Source organism: Physeter macrocephalus, chromosome 19 (assembly GCF_002837175.3).
Source record: "Physeter macrocephalus isolate SW-GA chromosome 19, ASM283717v5, whole genome shotgun sequence".
NCBI lineage: Eukaryota > Metazoa > Chordata > Mammalia > Artiodactyla > Physeteridae > Physeter > Physeter macrocephalus.
The window spans coordinates 14309500-14327457 of record NC_041232.1 but is presented as its reverse complement, the minus strand read 5'-3'; the positions used below and the strand labels follow the sequence as shown (position 1 = coordinate 14327457).

The following is a 17958-nucleotide window of genomic DNA, read 5'->3' as shown; positions in this document are numbered from 1 at the left end:
AGAGGCCACAACAGTGAGAGGCCCGCGTACCGCAAAAAAAAAAAAAAAAAAAAAAGAGCCACCAAGATCACAGCTGGGATCTGAGCCCTGACCATGCTGCAGGTCAAGGGGAAATCTCTCCATGATAAATCCAGACCCAAACTAAGTTCATAGTCTTGAAGAATCTTTTCCAAGTGACCAAAGGACTCCTCAGGCCTTGGCAACACCCTGCCCGTGGGAAGAAGAGGATCAGAGCTGCCTCATCAGGACCTAGAAGGCTGGTGTGGAGCCACCTCCAGGATCCCCCAGTTTTCTGAATCCCCATGGATTCAAGATGGGTGAAGGTCTCATTCTCCTCCAAAGAATCCTGAGAGGTCCCTTCACCCATCTGTACCTTCACCAGCATGGACAGTTCCAGATTTTCTAGTCTGGAGGGTCATAGGGGCAGTTCTCGGATTAGAAAAAATAAAAAGAGCTAAAATTCCCTGCCGGCGGCCCCCATCCCCGACCCCGCCGACCCCTTAGACTCGCCATTGCGCATTAAATCGGGATCACTGCTAGAAACTAACCCCTGCAGAAAAGTAATATTGACAAAGGAAGCAGACAAAAATAAGTTTCATTCTGGAAAACCCCTTGTGAGGGTCTTTCGGGCGGAGGCGCGGTGTGCCGGGAACAGCCGAGACCAAGGGCCGGCCCCCTAATCCTCTCCCCGCCTCCATCAAGGTTTCTAGCAGCGCAGTGGGCGCGTGAGGGTCTGGCGGCCTATCTCAGATGGGGGTGGGGTTGTGCGTCTGGTGTGCTCATATCCGCAGCCTACAGGTGCGGAGTCAGACCTGAAAGTAGGCAAGTTGGGTTGAATCCGGCCCTCTCATGAGATTTGGAACCGACCCACCTCCCCCAAACCAAACAATAGCTTCGGAACATTTTTTGAATAATGCAGCCGAATTCGATATCGGCTTCATCCAAAACGGCAAACAAGCCTGCCCCCCTCGCCAAATCAGAATTGGAGCTGAATTCAGGAAAAAGAGAAGGAGAAAACCTCCCCCGGCGCTCCACGCCTCCGCGAGGGTCTCCCGCGACCCCTGAAGCCAGAGACCCAAGCGGCCGGTCGCCTTCAGGCGTCCCAGCGCCCCGCGCTCCTCTTCTCCCAACCCGCGCGCCCCCTCACTGCCGGCGCCGCTAGGGTTAAAAGTTACCTCTCGGTTTCTTCTGCCTGCAGCCCCCCCCCCCCGGGGCCGGATGATGTAACCCCCCTCCCCGCGCCCTCCCCGCCCCCTCCACCATGTGACACTTTAATTAATAATAGCGCCGTCAGCACAACAAACGCACAACACAAGGAGAAACTTGGTGTCCAGGGGAGGCCCCCGGCGACTGGAGCGCGGCGGAGGCAGGCGCAGAGGCCGAGGCAGAGGAGGCGAGGGGCGGCCCGACGCGGGGAGGGAGCGCGGCGAGCGGTCATGTGCCCGTGCCCCCTGCACCGCGGCCGCGGCCCGCCGGCGGTGTGCGCCTGCAGCGCGGGCCGCCTGGGTCTGCGCTCGTCCGCCGCGCAGCTCACGGCCGCCCGGCTCAAGGCGCTCGGCGACGAGCTGCACCAGCGCACCATGTGGCGGCGCCGCGCGCGGAGCCGGAGGGCGCCGGCGCCCAGCGCGCTCCCCACCTACTGGCCCTGGCTGTGCGCGGCCGCGCAGGTGGCGGCGCTGGCAGCCTGGCTGCTCGGCAGGCGGAACTTGTAGGAACGCGGGGCTTCTTGGTGGGGCCGGAGCCGAGACCCAGCCGGAGCGAGCAACAGGTACGCGAGCGAGCGAGCGAGCGCCAGCGCGCGGTGTCTGGGGACTGGAGACTTGCGGCTGGCTTGGAAGCCGGAGAGCCTCAAGTTTGGCGTTCTTCTCTTCCCATCTCCTTCCTCTGCTCCTTTCTCTCGCAAGGATCTCGGTCCCCCTCCTAGGCAGTCCCCATCTTTCCTTCCAAGTACCGGGTCCACCGTTTCTGCCCCTTCTCTCCGAGTCCGTAAGCGCATCTTGCCACTCTCTCCATCGGGGTGGCTTTGGGAGGACCTTAGCCTCCGGAAGCCCCACCAGCCGCTCAAACACACACACAGTGCAAGTAAAAACTGGGCTTGCTCTGAGAACAGTTATAGGCCAAGCCAAAGAATTATAATCTATCGCGGTTTCAAGACGAGTCCTCAGTCCTCTTTCAGACGCCTGCCACTCCAGAGTCGCCACCGTTTCCATCACCGCCGCTCCAAACCCCCTTCTCCTTAAGTGTCACTTCTCCAGTTTCTGTTGCCCGTCTCCCGGCGCCCCGAGCACTTCTCGCGACTTCCTCCCCCTCCTGGTTTCTGGCCGGCTCCGTCTTTCTCCCTACCTAAAACTTTGCAGTTTTCCCTGCTCTGGCAACTTCTTCTCCCCTCCAGCGAGGTGTCCCGTTTGAGGAGCTTGGCCTCCTCTTCACCAAACGGAGGAACTGAGATGAAGGAGATGCCCCCAAGTGAGCTGGGATCGGAGGCTCTCAGGGAAACTCCAAGGAAAAGCCTTAATGAAAGAGCATCACTTGAGCTCTTTCTGGGTGCTAGGCCTTGTTGAGGGAGATGTTTGAGAGCCTGCAGTATGCTAGGCACTGTGTGTGCGGCGGGGGTGGGGGGTGAGTATGGAGCGCTTAGTGTGTCTGGTACCAGTAGGAGAAAGGTCCTGAGCACCTAGTGTCCGCTAGGCCCTTGGGATTGGGGAATTACTGAGCATCAGCTGTGCGCCTGGCACTGTGCTAGGCGCTTTAGGGGAGCAAACGTGTAAGGACCGTCTCTTCAGATTCTGGAATAGAGAGGAGAGCTGCAGTGAGTGGAGGTGGAGAGAGTCAGGCTGAGCCCACCAAAGGTGGGTCTAGGGCCGGAAGGTGAAGGTCGAAGGTGAGAAAGCCAGCCCCGGGATGCCATGGCCCACAGAAACCGAGCGCTCGGGTCGCGGCTGAGCCCCGCGGTGCGCCAACACCCTGGGAAGCTGGCGCGGCGCCCGCAGGAAGAGGCGGCAGCCGGAGCGTGGGGGGTGGCAGCGCCCGGGGAGATGCGGGGGTGCGCGGGGTGTGAGCCGGGAGCGCGGGCGACAGATGGCTCGTGGGCCGGCGCAGCCCGGGCGCTGGCGAAGAGAGGTGCGCGCTTCGGGACGCTCTCTGCCCGGCTCGGCGGTCCCATCCGATTCTTCTCCTCCCGGAAGAGAGGCCCGGGGCTGCCCTCGGCTGCAGAAACCCAGGCTGGGGCCGCCGAATCCTAGAGGCAGGAACAAAATTTTGGATGGGGCACGGGGAGGTGGGGCAGAAAAAGGGAGCCAAGCAAGAGACGCGAAGCCCAAAGTGTGTAATTTAGGGAAAGGCGGAATGAAGGTGGGAAAGGAGGCAAAGAAAAAACGGGCGGCGAGACGAGGAAAGAAAGGCGGGGGAGCTGGAGAGAGTTTCTGGAGAACAAGATAGTGGGAACGTGGATAAGAAAGATGGGAAGCGAGAGGAATCCAGTAGAAATGGGGAGGAGGGCTAGGACACCGCTTCCTCCAGTCTTGGAGACCAGGCGAGGCTGGGGAAGCGCTGCCTTCTCGGGACTAGACGGTGCAGGATGCTGGGCGTCCCACCCAGGGGGCGGAGAGCGCCCAGCCAGAGCCCGACTGGCGCGCGTCGGGGCCGGGGGTGCTCCCGGGGCCCTCAGGAGGAGGCTGCCGCCCTGGAGGTGGCCCGAAACCTCCGCGAGGGCGCGCGGGGCGAACGCAGCGCGCCTCTCTGAGCTCGGGCGCGGGGAAGGACCCACGCGACAAGGAAGGGGGACGGGGAGGAGCTTTCGCTGGTGCGGCGTCAGCGGATAATTGTCGTCGCAGAGTTTATTTCCCCTTCCTGACTCTGCTTCAGCCCCAGAGCCCCGTGCTACGTCCCGACTCCAGGCCACCTCCTCAGCATACCCCTGGGTTCTCCAGCATCCTGCTGTGTCCCGTCCGGGCGGCGTCCCCAGCAGACACACCCTCTAGGGTCCTCCCACCTCGGGTGCCCTGACCCCAGGATGCCCGGCACGGCTTTCCTGCCGCGCTGCACCTCACTCCCTCGGATCGCCGGTAGCATGGTATTGAACAGAATGTATACCACTACCATCCCGGGGCTCGCCTTGCTGGGTCTCCCAGGCTCGGCCCCTATCACAAGGACTTGGCTTCTCTCGCTGCTGCCTCCAACTCTGGGGCCTTTCTTGTGCTTTTGGCTTAACCGTGGGAAACCCATCTTTCCCCAGCCTTTGGTAAGTTAGCAAGACGTGAAAGGAAATCCCCTGGAGAAAGATAGTTTGTTGACAGTTTCTGTGTGTAGTCCTCTCCACATTTCCTACCCCAGAAGAGAAATGGGAACGCTCACAGCGTGCCTTATTGGTTTCAGGGAGGCCTGAATCACCCATGTAGGGCAGACCATTCTCTTAGGTTAAAGGTGAGCTTAGCTATATGCACGACAGCAGTTTCAACAAGCTTGTTTTGAGCCTCTACTGTGAGCCAGCAGTAGTTTTCTCAGAAGTCATCATTAAACAAACAGACAAAAATCCAGCCTCCCCTCTGAGACTCAGTTTTCCCATATGTAAAATGGGGACAATAATAGTACTTAAATGCACAGCTGTTGTCAAGAGGGTAAAATGAAGTCATTTACAGAGAGCTCTAGAACAGTGCCTGGCACGTAAGAAGTGAATATAAATGTGAGTTATCATGACTATGATTGCATTTAATATCTTTCTTTCCGAAAGTAGACAACACTTTGCCATTGTCGTTGCTGGTGACTCCACACTATTCTTACTTGCCATTTTGGGGAATCAAGGCCACATGGGCCAGGATAGTATAGGGGTTAAGAGCATGGGTTTAGGGATCAGATGAAACTGGATTTAAGTCCCAGCCCAAGAACCTTCTGGCAGTGTGACCTTGGGTAAGAACCGTAACCTCTCTGAGCCTTTATCTGTAAACCGGAGCTGTTATCTCTATCAGGATTGTTGGGAGGTTGATAGAAGAGCATCTATTTCATGTGCCCAGTGCAGTGCCTGGCACTTAGTTCAGTTGTCAGAGGATGCTATGAAATGGTTAATGCCATTCAAAGGGGAAACTGAGGCAGAGAGAGTCCACGTGAGTCGTCCCAAAGGATCTATCAATGGCAAAGTCAGAACTGGCACTGGAGTTTCTGCCTTTGAGGGCCTGCAGCACGCAGCCCGTCAGATGACTTGAGGGATGCAGGGGAGGAGATTATCATCTCCTCGAATTCCTGCACTAGAGAGATTCCCTCTGAGGGAGCCTCGCGGGAGGCTCCTTGGAGGCTGGGGAGGCCAGGCGGAGAATGGGTGTGGTTTAACCAGTCACTGCTCCAAGATACAGGAGAGGGAACAAAAGATGCTTTATGGTGAGCGCTGGCTGGTGGAAGCGTGGGAGGGAGAAGTGTCACTTGCCTTGGGTGGGGGTGGGGGCAGAGGGAAAGAGAAGGAGGAGGATTCTTCGGGCTGGGGTGGGCAGAACCTTGCCTTAGGACTAAGGAGAGGGGAGAAAGGGGTACTCTGCGTACCCGAGAGGCGACGTGGTCAGCAGCAAGGAAGATAATGGGACAGCAAGAGCCCGCTTTAATGAATTAATGACGGTCTGGCCTGCCCACCAGACATGCTAACTGGTTCTTGGCAGGTATTTTGGGGGTTAAGTGGTTAAACCTGGAGGCACATCCCTCAGGCCTCCCTCCCAGACTGCTGCACCCCTGCCAGGATTACTCTTAGAGCTTGAAAGCCTAGGCAAGGAAGGAAAGGAGTGAGTGGAGGAGAAGGAGACAGCTGTTGGGGGGGGGGAACCCCGCCACCCCCCCCAACCCCCTCCCCGGGGAAGGGGCCAGATGTGCAGGATGGTGGCAGCCTTCCTGCCACGTGGTCGCTGTCTGGAGTCACTCTCTTGCCTACTGAGAGGCCAGGACACAAGTGACTGAGCTGTGGATGTAAAAACAGCCGCACCCGGGAATAATTAAATACACCCCCAGATGCGGGCTGGGTGGATTTGGCAACTGCACCTCTGGTTTTTGTAAAGTCAGCTTTTCAGACCTACATTGGGGGTGGGGAGGAGTGCAGTGGGGGCTTCTGTCTCCCTTCTGGTCATCACTGTGTGTGACAGGATTTCATGGTAACAGTGAGCTGCCCCACACTGTCCCTAGCCCATGGCAGCTTGCTTGTCACATAGTAGATACAAAATAACTATGATGAATACATGAATCATTCAGAAACTGTGCACGATGAGCGCTAATGTGTCCTAAATTCGGCTTCTTTCACTTTTTCACCTATTAATTATTGAGTTCCTACTGTGTGCAGGGCATGGTGGACACAGGAAGGACCAAGACATAGAAGCCCCTGCTCTCATGAAGCCTACATTTTAGTGGGAAGAGACAGATGATAAATCAGTAAAGATTGTTCTGGTTACAACTGCTGTGTAACCAATTACTCCAAAACTTAGTGGCTTAAAACAATTATTCAGTTAGGCTCATACCTTCTGTGGGTTAGAAATTCAGACAAAGTATAGCAGGGGTGACTTGTCTCAGTTCCAGGCTGACTCGGGGCTGGAGTCATGGTGATGGGATCTTCATTTATAGGCCTGGCTGTTGATGCTGGGTGCCAGCTGGGACTGCCAATCAGAGCATCTACACTCAGTCTCCTCTTGTGGCCTGGGCTTCCCCACAACATGGCAGCCTCACGGTAGCTGGATTCTGACCTGGTATCTTAGAGCTCCAAAGGCAAGTGTCTCGGAGGGTCAGATGGAAGCTGCTTTGCCTTTTTTGACCCAGCTTCAGAAATCACTTTGGTTAAAAGCAGATCACAAGCCAGCCCAGATTTAAGGGGAGTGGAATTAGACACTACCCCATGGGGGAGTGGCAAGGTTCTAGAATAGCAAATGGGAGAGAAGATATTGTTGTGGCCATCTTTGGATTATGCAGTCTAACCCAGAATTTCAGAAAGTGTTCAGGGCTCTGAAGGTGACACACGAAGATAATGTACAGGCATACCTCGGGGACATTGTGGGTTTGGTTCAGACCGCTGCAATAAGGCGAGTCACAAATTTTTTGGTTTCCCAGTGCATATAAAAGTTATGTTTACATTATACTGTAGTCTATTAAGCGTGCAGTAGTATTACGTCTTTAAAAACAATGTACACACCTCAATTAAAAAACACTTTATTGCTAAAAAATGCTAACCATCATCTAAACCTTCCATAAGTCATAATCTTTTTGCAATAATCACATCAAAGATCACAGATCACCGTAACAAATATAATAATGATGAAAGATTTGAAATACTGCGAGAATTATCCAAATGTGACACAGAGACACGAAGTGAGCAACTGCTGTTGGAAAAATGGCATCAATAGACTTGCTCGACACAGGGTTGCCACAAACCTTCGATTTGTAAAAAATGCAAATATCTCCGAGGTGTGCCTTTCATAGCGAGAGCCTGGGGCGCTCCTTACCTGAAGTGGTTGGAGATGGCCACTCTGAGGAGGAACCAAGGAACCAATGATGTGAGTGACGAAAAGGAGCCAACCACGTGAGTACCTGGAAGAAAGGTGTTCTGGGGACGTGAGACTTTGCACCTTGTGTTTGAGGAAGAGGAAAACGAGCAGTGGGCTAAGACAACATGAACTTGGGGGAGAGGAAGTCAGAGGGCAGGCAGCGGCTAGATCAGGCCATGGTAGGGAGGTTGAGTTTTGTTATCAAGGGATTCACAAGTGCTGACAGTACGTGAAGAGGTGCTTTGTAAGAGGAGAATTAGATGTGATGCAATAAACTACTCATCCTCATGCATTTGCAGATATGAATTGAGCACCAGCTCAGGGCTAGGCGCCAGGATGCAGGGATGCAGAGATGAGTAAGTCCCAGAACCTGGCCTCAGATGCTCCTAGACTTCAGGGGCGGGAGACCCCGGCTCTGACCCCCACCCCAGCCTACTCTCACTGGAGGAGACCTCCTACCAAGGTCTGAGAGATTCTGGCCCCTGTGCCAGCTCACTGATGCCCAGCCCTCAGTGCCCTCAGAAGGTTGTGGATACTGGCTGGATTTCCATTCAATTCCGTATTGTCTCCCCTCCCTCCTTCCTGCTTTAAACTGGTGCCCCTGCAGCTGGGTGAGGGATCTCTGTTTTAGGCCACATCAGTGAGATGTGTCCTTTTAGTACTGCTGGATACCCAGGAAAAGAGAAAGCTCCTTTCCCTGCCCTGTGGAGAGAAAATTGGCCACCCCACAGAATGTTGCCATCTTTGAACTTTTGCTCCACAGGCCATGGACTTGGGCAAGATGGAATTAAATTGTTTTGGGAAACTTTATGTAATATTCCTTTTTTTAAGAAAAAATAGCTTTTTCTTGATTACAAAAAATATTACAAGCACGTTATCAAATACTTGGAAAATACTGAATAAAAGAAAAATTTAATCGATTGTTTTTATCTCACTACCCATTGTTAACATTTTGAGAGGTTTCTTTCCATTTAAAAAAAAAATGCACTGAGAGGTACTTTAACACATAGAATCCCTCTAAATACATTCTCTGTAATCTGACTTTGTCATTATATCATGGACATTTCTCCATGCTTTATAGTATTTTCTACGACACGCTTCTTAGAGGTTGCTTAGTATTTCTCTGTTTGGCTCTTCCACCATTTACCTTCTCATGCAGCTATTATTGGACATTTAGACAGTTTCCAGTGTGATGCAGAACATCCTTGGGTGTAACTCTTTGGGTACATCACAGATGATTTTCTTTTTTTTTTTTTTTTTTTTTATGCTGTACTCGGGCCTCTCACTGTTGTGGCCTCTCCCGTTGCGGAGCACAGGCTCCAGACGCGCAGGCTCAGCGGCCATGGCTCACGGGCCCAGCCGCTCCGCGGCACGTGGGGTCTTCCCGAACCGAGGCATGAACCCGTGTCCCCTGCATCGGCAGGCGGACTCTCAACCACTGCGCCACCAGGGAAGCCCTGATTTTCTTAAGAATGCCCACAAGTGGAACTTTGATATCAAAAGTGTAGGTAAACATTCTTTTATTATAAAGGTTGTCTAAAAGAGTACAAAATCTTGTAGTTTCTAGATAAACTCTGCCGCTTGTTCCCTTTTCTCATTTACGTCACTGGCCACTATCCATAATGTGGTTATCGGCTTGGCTCTGGAGCAGGCTGTTACCATCCCCAGCTAAATCTGTGTTATCTCTTTATGGAATATTCTTCATGGACCACATCTCTAGCCATTGTTGGAGTGCATGAGTGAGATGACTGCTGACACACCCATTCCAACTTCAGGGAAAGGCTGCAAGTCATAGCAGTGTCACTAAGAGTTTGAAGAGCTTCTCTGCCTGCCTGGCTGTACTTGGATCTGGCGCATGGTACTTAATAAATACTGTAGGATGCTAACATATTGATGGTGGGGACACTTAGACAAAGTGATCTCGGAGGGGTCTTCAGAGGGTGGGAATGTGTCAAGGGCCATGGGATAGATTTAAGAAGAGGTAGCATTTTCAAAGACAGCCCAGACTTATAATGTTTCAGCCTGTTGGCACACCATGGGGCCTCATTCTCTTTTTTTTTTTTTTTTTAATTCATTTTGGGGCCTCATTCTTGATTCAGAAAATTTAACTTCTGGTAACTGTTTATCTAATTCACCCAGATTTTATGCCGAGGTAGGACAGCTTGATGGACAGTGACATGAACTTTGGAGTCAGGCTGACTTTCAGATCCGGCCCTGATCTGCCATTTCCCAGTTATGTGACCTTAGGCATGTCCCTCTACCTTCTGAGCAGTATAAGGCATATCACTGATGTTCAGAAAAGGGTAAATGATAGTGCAGGATATGTGTTGTTCTTATTTGGTGTAAATTTCAGTCCCCGGGCCCATATTCAGAGTATGGTGGGAACTCTTCGGGGACTTTTCTGAGCTTTTTGCACAAAGCAGTTGCTAATCCTGCCCCTGCCCCCCACTCTGTGGATCACCAACAGCCTTCTTAAGCCACTGCGCCGGGGCTGGGGGAACCTCCAGGACAGGACCCCCCAACCTGGGGGACACTAGCCTCCAGGTCCCGTGAGGGCCCCAGCCCTGGCTTTTTGTCCATCACTGTATCCCAGCACCTGACATGGTGACCAGTGCAGAATGGGTATTCACTAACTACTGAATGAATGGATGCCTGAATGAGTAAATGAATGAATGAATTTGGGAGAGGCTCAGGGAATTGGGGACCCCCCCCCAGAAATGAGACATAAAATTGGCTGGCTTCATACTCCTCTATTCGCCGCCCCCGCCCCCCGACTTCAGAGAGAAATCATTGCTTTGATCTCAAAAGATCTATGACCCAAAGAGATCACCGTTCTAGAAGCACAGCCAGAAATAGACAGGACTTTAGAAACCACCTAACGCAACTCCCTCACCTTACAGATGGGGAAACCAAGGCACAGAGATGGCTTCTGAAGGTGAAAATGAGGTGGGCTTACATGCCAGCTGTCCCTGTCGAAGAATGTCTTAGCGTCTAGGAAGAGGTGGAAACCTGGTGGTTTCCTGGCTGTAACTGGCCTGCCATTTAGCTTTATTTGACTTGCATGTCTTAACCCACATGCTTAAAAATCAGGCACTTTCATACTGAAGCCCAGGTTTCCAGTTTTCATTGAAAAAATGGAAAGATCTGACAATACCAAGTCCCATGTGGCAGCAAAAAGCTGGAGATGAGTGTCAGAAACCTCTTTAGATGGGACACAAACTCTCCAGTGACCCTGGCCCCTCCTGGGCACACGTTACTGGGGCCAATGCATTTAAATGTATGACCTCTGGTTTCGGAGACCACCCTGCCAGACTTCCCTTGATGCGTAGACACACCCACACGTGTATCCTATTTTAAATAAATGAGATCATACTGTTCAAGCTGTTTTGTAATCTATTTTTTCCCCAATAAAAATAGGTTGCTGAGATGTTCCCATGTCAACAGAGGTTTTCATCATCTTTTTCTATGGCTGCATGGTGATCCGTGGCTTGGATGGTCCACGATTTCCTTATTTGGTCACATCCCCAGGGATATTTACGCTGTTCCCCATTTTCTGACAGTTCGTAAGTGAGGTTTAGTGAACATTCTTGTTTGGACAACTTTGCAAAAAAAACACAAAAAACTGAAGTTCCTAGAGGTGAACTTGTTGGGTGAAAGAATGTGTGTGTTGTAACATGTGATACATAAGGTGAGATTGCTTTAAGAAGGGTCTGTCCATTTGGTCTGGCATCGGTTGTGTGCTGTGCTACCCCCAACTTCTCAGTGCTTATTCTTTTGGACACCAAGTTAGATTGGCATTCAAGGCCCACCTGCCAGAACTTCATAGTGGGCAGAGCTCTGAGGTCTCTGGGCTCTCTCCACAGACTTCATATAATCAATAACTGTCCACTGATAGCACTGATAATTATTCACAGATAACAGGGGCAATAGATAGATAGGCAGAGAGAAGGAAACACATCTTCCAGGAGCTGCCAAATGGCCTCTTCCTTTCTCGTACACCCCACACCTAGCCTTCCGCTTTTTTAGTCCCCTCAGCCACCGTCTCCTCAGAGTCCAGTGTCCTAACTGGCCAGCATGAGCTACATGGACAGAGATTTAAATGATAACATGGACCAGAGCATCTTCCCTCTAGGAGGATTCCACATGGAGAGCTTTGTACCAATGATTCTTAGACATCAGGACCGACCACTGGTACCATTTGAACTCCATGGTCAAAATCAACCCGCTGAAACCAAAGATGGAAGAGTGGGTAATAAGAACCTACTGTCTAGCACAGGAAACTCTACTCAATACTCTGTAATGACCTATATGGGAATAGAATAAAAAAGAATGGATATATGTACATGTGTAACGGATTCACTTTGCTGTACAGCAGAAACTAACACAACATTGTAAATCAACTAGACTCCAATAAAGATTAATTTAAAAAAACAAAGATGGAAGAGTAGGGAAGTTACCACCATTATTCACGTGCTCACTTAGCCACTGTCACTCAACAGGTTGAACTGAACACCTGCTCTGTGCAGGGCATGGTGCTGAGCCCTGAGGATGAAATGGTGGGTCAAGGGGAGAGACGAGGTGTGTGTAAATGCACAGAAAGTATTCTGGGAGGCTTAGGGGTGGAGTGAAGGCGGCTTTCCTTTTATTTCTATAGCCTTCTCTGCTATTTGAACTTCTAACTTATCACATATGCAAACGGCAAGAGCAAAAAAGATATTTTTTTAAATTAAAAATTGGGACCTCTTAGGAGGGAACCCGAGGGTCCTAACTCTTCTCAGATGTAGGGAAAAGGGGGTGAGGATCCTGCTCTAACGCTGCAGCGGGATTCACAGCTCACAGCTCTCCACCTGCAGCGCCCCAGCCCAGGCAGCCGGTCTCTGGAGGCTTCCTGTTCTCCCCCTCTGTCCCCCGCCCCTCCACGCTGTGGGTGCAAAGTGGAAATAGGGACATTTAAGAACAGGCGTTTCATGAATCTCTTCAGTTGTGAGCTTTGGTTGTGAGTCAGCATTTGAGAAAGTGCTTTATGAGCCAAGTTTGAGGAAAAACATCCCAGGGGCAGCTCAAGTGGTTCAAAGGGAGCTGTGGACTTTATGTTTTTAAACTAGTTTAAAATTGTACAATGACTCCTTACTCCTTTCAGAAAAAGAAAAGAAAAAAATAACATAAACAATACAGAAGTAAAGTATATAAAGTAGAGCGCTGTAATTGTTCTTTTACTCCACCCCCAAAGCCACTCCCCTGGGGTAACTTTCAGTCTGGAGTATATAACAACAATAACAATAATAACAACAAATGCAGACCTTACTATGTGCTGGACTTCTAAGTCCTCACATATGTTAATACTTTCAGTCTTACATCAACACAGTAAGATTCGATATACTCCCCCACCTTTTCCATATAAGGAAACTGAGACCCAGAGAGGTTAATAACTGGCCCAAGGTCACACAGCTTTTAAGTGTCTGAATCAGGATTCCAACTCAGGTGTCGAGCTCCAGCGTCTGGGCTCTTAACCATTATACTATTTTGCCTCTCTGCCATACTTTTTATATGGATATATAGATAGATATAGCTATCTGTGTATGCACACACACACATATTCATTAAAGGAAAAAAGATCTGGGGCATTTGCTCTTTTCAATTAAAAATCATAGCCATCTTTCTGTCTCAGTACATTTAGATTTACCCCTTTCTAATAGGCAGGTGGCTTAATTTTTTAATCCAGTCTCCTATCAATAAACACATGGGTTGTTTCCAAACTCCAGATTTGTAATAAATTCCAAATTTATTACAAATAAAGCTGGAGGGAACATCGTTGAGCGCATTTATCTGACTGCTTCTGTGGGCTAGTGAAGGGTGTCCAATTTAAAGTCCCCCAGGAGAAACAAAAAAAAACGTTATACTTACTGACATAACCTATCCTGAAGTGAAAAAAATGCTAACTAAAAAACAAACAAACAAACAAAATCCTCCAGAAGTGTATACATAGGCCCACCCTCTGATCGTGGGACGTGCTGTCGTGGTGTCCACTGGCTGGTTGATGCCGTGCAGAGGTGTGCTAATGTTCATCCTTCACTGTGGACGCCAACCGGTAATCAGTACACAAATGGGCACAGGAATTTGTCCATTTAGCAGCCCTGGGAAACCCTTAGAAAGACTCATTATATAGGCTCAATGATTTATAGGTAGGAAAAGTGAAAATCAGTTGCTGGTCCTAGTTTTGCAAGGAAACAATACAGTTTCTCGCCTGATGCCACTGTTATTTTCCCTTCATCATCTCCATTCAACTCAGGTATCGACACAGCCTCAGTTGTCACAACTTTCAGATGCAGTTCCCTGCTCGTCAGGGTCCCCTGTTTGAGCCATCCTTGTCACTGCCCTTGCGCCTTGCTTAGGCCCTTTCCCCACCTAAACGATCCTGCCTTCTTCCAAATACGGCAAAAACATTGTCTGGGGCTTCCCTGGTGGCGCGGTGGTTGAGAGGCTGCCTGCCGATGCAGGGGACACGGGTTCGAGCCCTGGTCTGGGAAGATCCCACGTGCCGCGGAGCAACTAGGCCTGTGAGCCACAACTACCGAGCCTGCACATCTGGAGCTTGTGCTCCGCGACGAGAGGCCGCGACAGTGAGAGGCCCGCGCACCGCGATGAAGAGTGGCCCCCGCTTGCCGCAACTAGAGAAAGCCCTCGCACAGAAACGAAGACCCAACACAGCCAAAAATAAATAAATAAATAAATTAATTAAATTAAAAAAAACAAAATAACCATTTAATTAAAAAAAAAATTGTCTGTGTATCTTCAAGGCCCAGTTCAAATCCTGCTTCCTCTCGGAAGCTTTCCTGGTGAGTGTAACCGCATACTGACTTCTGGGCTCTAAACACACCCAGACCAATGTGTCTGCACACTCATTGTCTGCAGACAGTGGTCTTTTACAGTCCTGGCCTCTGGCATTTCATGTCTTCCCCAGTAAGACTGGAGGCCAGTTGAGGGCAGGCACTGAGCTTTATCTTGTGCAGAGAACAATGCTTAGCACAAAGTCAGCACACTCCATTAACACACAGTAGGTGCTTAATAAACGTGGTTTCTTTCTCTCCCTCCATCGTTCCTTTCTTGTACCCATGCTTAAGGCAGCATAATCACCTCAGGCTAACGCTGCAGGGTTCCACTGACTTTGACTCTATAGGTCAGTTTGACTAGACACCAACAAAGTGAGATTTTTAGGGGTTACAGAAGCTGGTTTCCATGAACTAAATTGAGTGTGCTTCTCAGTTGAGTTGACGGTGACTCTGAGTCAGTATTCCATGAAAACATACAGCAGCTACACTGTAAAGCAGAATGCCTTCTTCGCTTGTGCCCTGATGGGACAGGAGGGGAACGGAGTGGCGGTTGGTGGTTGGCAGGCTGCAGGGGTCTTCTCCCTCCACCTGAGCAGGTCAAAAGCAAAAGGTTTGAAGTTGCTGATTCAGATCCTTGTGACCAGCAGCTAATGTAGATTGTGGGGTCTATGTGATTATGGACGCAGTTGTATGTATCGGTCAGGGTCCAAGTAAGAGGCAGAGAGCACCCCCAAACTGAGTAATCAGAGGAGAATTTAGTAAAGGTTCGATGGCAAAGTGTGTGCAGGGTTTAGGAAATCAGTGAGGGATCCTGCAGACCCCCTCCCAGGCTGGCAGCCCCCCTGGCCTAAAGGCGAGGCGAGGGGACAGGACCCAGAGCCTGGAGAGGGGCCCGGGGCTGCGCCAGAGAGCTTCCCGGCAGGTACTCCGGCCGACCTGTGGCCCTGTCTCGCCATGGCATTGCTGCCTTCTGTGAACTAGACCCCGGAGGAGGCCAGAGGCCAAGGGAGGCTGTTGGTGCAGTTCATACAAGTCAATATCCCGGACTTTTGTCCACCTGAAGGTCATAAAGTCATCTCTCTCCTACACCACGTGGTTTGTATCAGGCACATGGCAGTTTTCCCACCACCTGCTTTAGAGTAACGTACGAATTGTGTTTATCTCCTCTGCTGACTGTCCAACCTCATCTCCCCGCCGGCCCCAGGGCCCAGTCTTTGCTCGAGGCTCATCGAGCTCCCTGACCTAGTCATGGTATGTCCTTCCTCTGTGTCCTGTTTCTTCCATCTTCCTCCCCTCCTCTCTTCATCCCCTTCCTGTACTCCCTCCCTCTCCTCCTCTCCCTCATCCTCTCCTCCTCCTGATATACTTCACATCCTTTTAAAGCGCACAAGTCAATGGTGTTTATTATATTTCCAGAGTTGTGCAGCCATCCCTGCAATCAATTTTAGAGCATTTTCAGTTCCCCAACAGAAGCCTCGTACCCATTAGCATTTAGTCCCCAATTGCTTACATTCCTCCCCAGCCCTGGGCAACCACAGATCTGCTTGCTTTCTTTATAGATTTGCTTATTCTAGACATTTCCTGTAAATGGAATCATACAACATTTGTCCCTTTCGTGTCTGGCTTCTTTCATTTAGCAGCATGTCTTCAAGGTTCATCCGTGTTGTAGCATGTGTCAGTGATTCATTCCTTTTTATGGCCAAATAATATTCCATTGTATGGAAATACCCTACTTATTTGTGCATTCATCAGGTGATGGGCATTTGGGTTGTTTCCACTTTGGGGCCATTATAGATAATGCTGCTCTGAACATTTGTGTACAAGCTTTTGCATGGATATATAGTTTCCATTCTCTTGGGCATGCGCTGTTTTTCTCTGCCCTGCCCGGAATACCTCACCTTATCCTGGCTAATTCACTGGCATCTTTCAGTACTCAGCAGGGGTCTTCCTCTTTCTCTGACTTCCCCTCCTCCCTCATGAGCTGCCTCTCCTGGGGGCTCCCATAGCCCATGTCTACCCAGATTGTAGGCTCTTCCCATGACCCTGTCATTATTGATTTCATCTCATCTCCCTTTGTTGGCTTGTGAGCCCCTTAAGGGTAAGAGCTGTGTCATTGGATCTGTAACACCTAGTATGGTGCTTGGCATGTTCGTCAATGAATGAGTGAATGGATGGATGGGTGGGTGGATGGATGACAGCAGAGACTGTCCTACAAGTCTGCCTTGAATATGGATCCATGAAATGAATAGATGGTGGTCCCGTTCCTGACATGCAGGAGCAAAAAAGTAGTGTCTCTACATAGTCTTTTTAAATCACAGGAGATGCCTATGTAAACATGTAGGTCTGAAAACAAGAGGTGTGTGTATGTGTGTGTGTGTGTTTGCACGTGCACATATATGTTTAAGGAAGGCTGCTATGTGGACAGAGCTTTGGGGGGAGGGGCAGCACCAAGACTAGTTTTGGGGGAACCTTTCCTTCCAAATCAGAGCTTTGGTATCTAGCAGCTCTCGCCTATCCCCCTCCCCCTCCCGACAATTGGAGCTGGCTGTGCAGCGGCCCAAGGCGCTGACGTCATCCCCAGTGGCTGTCTGCACGTGCCTACTGACTGAAATACAAATCTTTATTTCTGCAGGTTGGTGAAAACCCTGTGTCCTTGGAGAAAGCCGGTTCCCATTTTCCTGAGGGGGGAGCCCAGAGCTTGAAAGGCCTCAGTTGGCACTTCGAGAAGGAAGTGGAGAATAAAGACGGCGTCTGGAGCAATAGTGGCAACGCGGAATGGGACTGGGGAAGCCCTCTTTGATATCCAGCTGCAGAAACAGACACCCCAACGCTATTTACATACAGCTCTATATATATAGAAAAAGAAAATATGAATATTATTCTTCAGTGCATGCCTTGTCGAGGACGTGGTCCCCTCCCTTTTCTGCACCTTCCGATGTGAACTTTGATGCTCTTTCATGTCTGGGGTACTGGAAGAGAGATGCTTACTGTGTAGCTAGAAATTTTGCAAAGACTGGTGGGAATTAGCCTCAGAGGTGACCAACCTCCTGGGAAGGGATGCCGGTGGAGGAGGAGGTGAAAGTGCAAAAAACAAAATAGAAAAAAAAAAAGTGAGGACTCAGGGCCAATTTTGTAGGGGCAGTCTGGGATACCTCCATTTCTAAGTCTTGACAAGTCCTAGCCTCTCTCTCTCTACCTACCTAGATAGATGGCCAGTCCCACTGTCATCAAGACAAATGCATTTCCCCCCCCTACCAATTTGGTGTCTCTGGTGCTTCGCTTAAATTTTGCTGGTGCTAAGTGTGTTCTTGCTGGTGCTGTCATGGTATGCTGTTGCCAGACCTGCAAGGCCAGGGGACGAGAGAGGTTTCTATTTTGCTGTTTCAGATTCTTATTTTAAAGGAATCAGTCACAAAAGTGCCACTTGAGAGTCTTTTCTCTTTCTCTACGTGGGGATGAATATACGGAGGTGTTTTGGAGCAAACCTTGGGCTCTGGGAGGGAGGAACGGCGGGGTGGGGGTGATGGCACTGAGTGGCTTGCTGGTTACGGGGTGGAAAACTGACCTCACGTGTGACTTGTTTGCTGCCTCCTCCGCCCGCAAGTACCCTGCGAGTTCAGACCACA

General features: G+C 50.4%; 2 protein-coding genes across 4 annotated transcripts in view; one reads left to right on the top strand and one right to left on the bottom strand.

Moving 5' to 3' along the window:
* Nucleotides 1–1375: 1375 nt before the first annotated feature.
* Nucleotides 1376–17792, top strand: HRK (harakiri, BCL2 interacting protein). The gene is made up of 2 exons (XM_024120565.3): nucleotides 1376–1768; nucleotides 16965–17792. The coding sequence occupies exon 1, from the start codon at nucleotides 1437–1439 to the stop codon at nucleotides 1710–1712; it is 276 nt and encodes a 91-aa protein (XP_023976333.1). The 5' UTR covers nucleotides 1376–1436; the 3' UTR covers nucleotides 1713–1768; nucleotides 16965–17792.
* Nucleotides 7302–17958, bottom strand: part of RNFT2 (ring finger protein, transmembrane 2) — a 79650-nt gene continuing 68993 nt past the window's right edge. For 2 of the 3 annotated variants that reach the window (XM_028480240.2, XM_055080487.1), the window contains exon 10: nucleotides 14331–14920. In XM_028480240.2, the coding sequence (XP_028336041.1) occupies nucleotides 14762–14920 (159 nt within the window). In that variant the 3' untranslated portion in view covers nucleotides 14331–14761. Of the gene's footprint in view, nucleotides 7546–14330; nucleotides 14921–17958 lie in introns of those variants that run through there. The other variant, XM_055080486.1, reaches the window with a different exon arrangement.

Excerpts from the sequence above, each read along its gene's own strand:
- HRK (XM_024120565.3), top strand. The coding sequence starts at position 1,437 with ATGTGCCCGTGCCCCCTGCACCGCGGCCGCGGCCCGCCGGCGGTGTGC.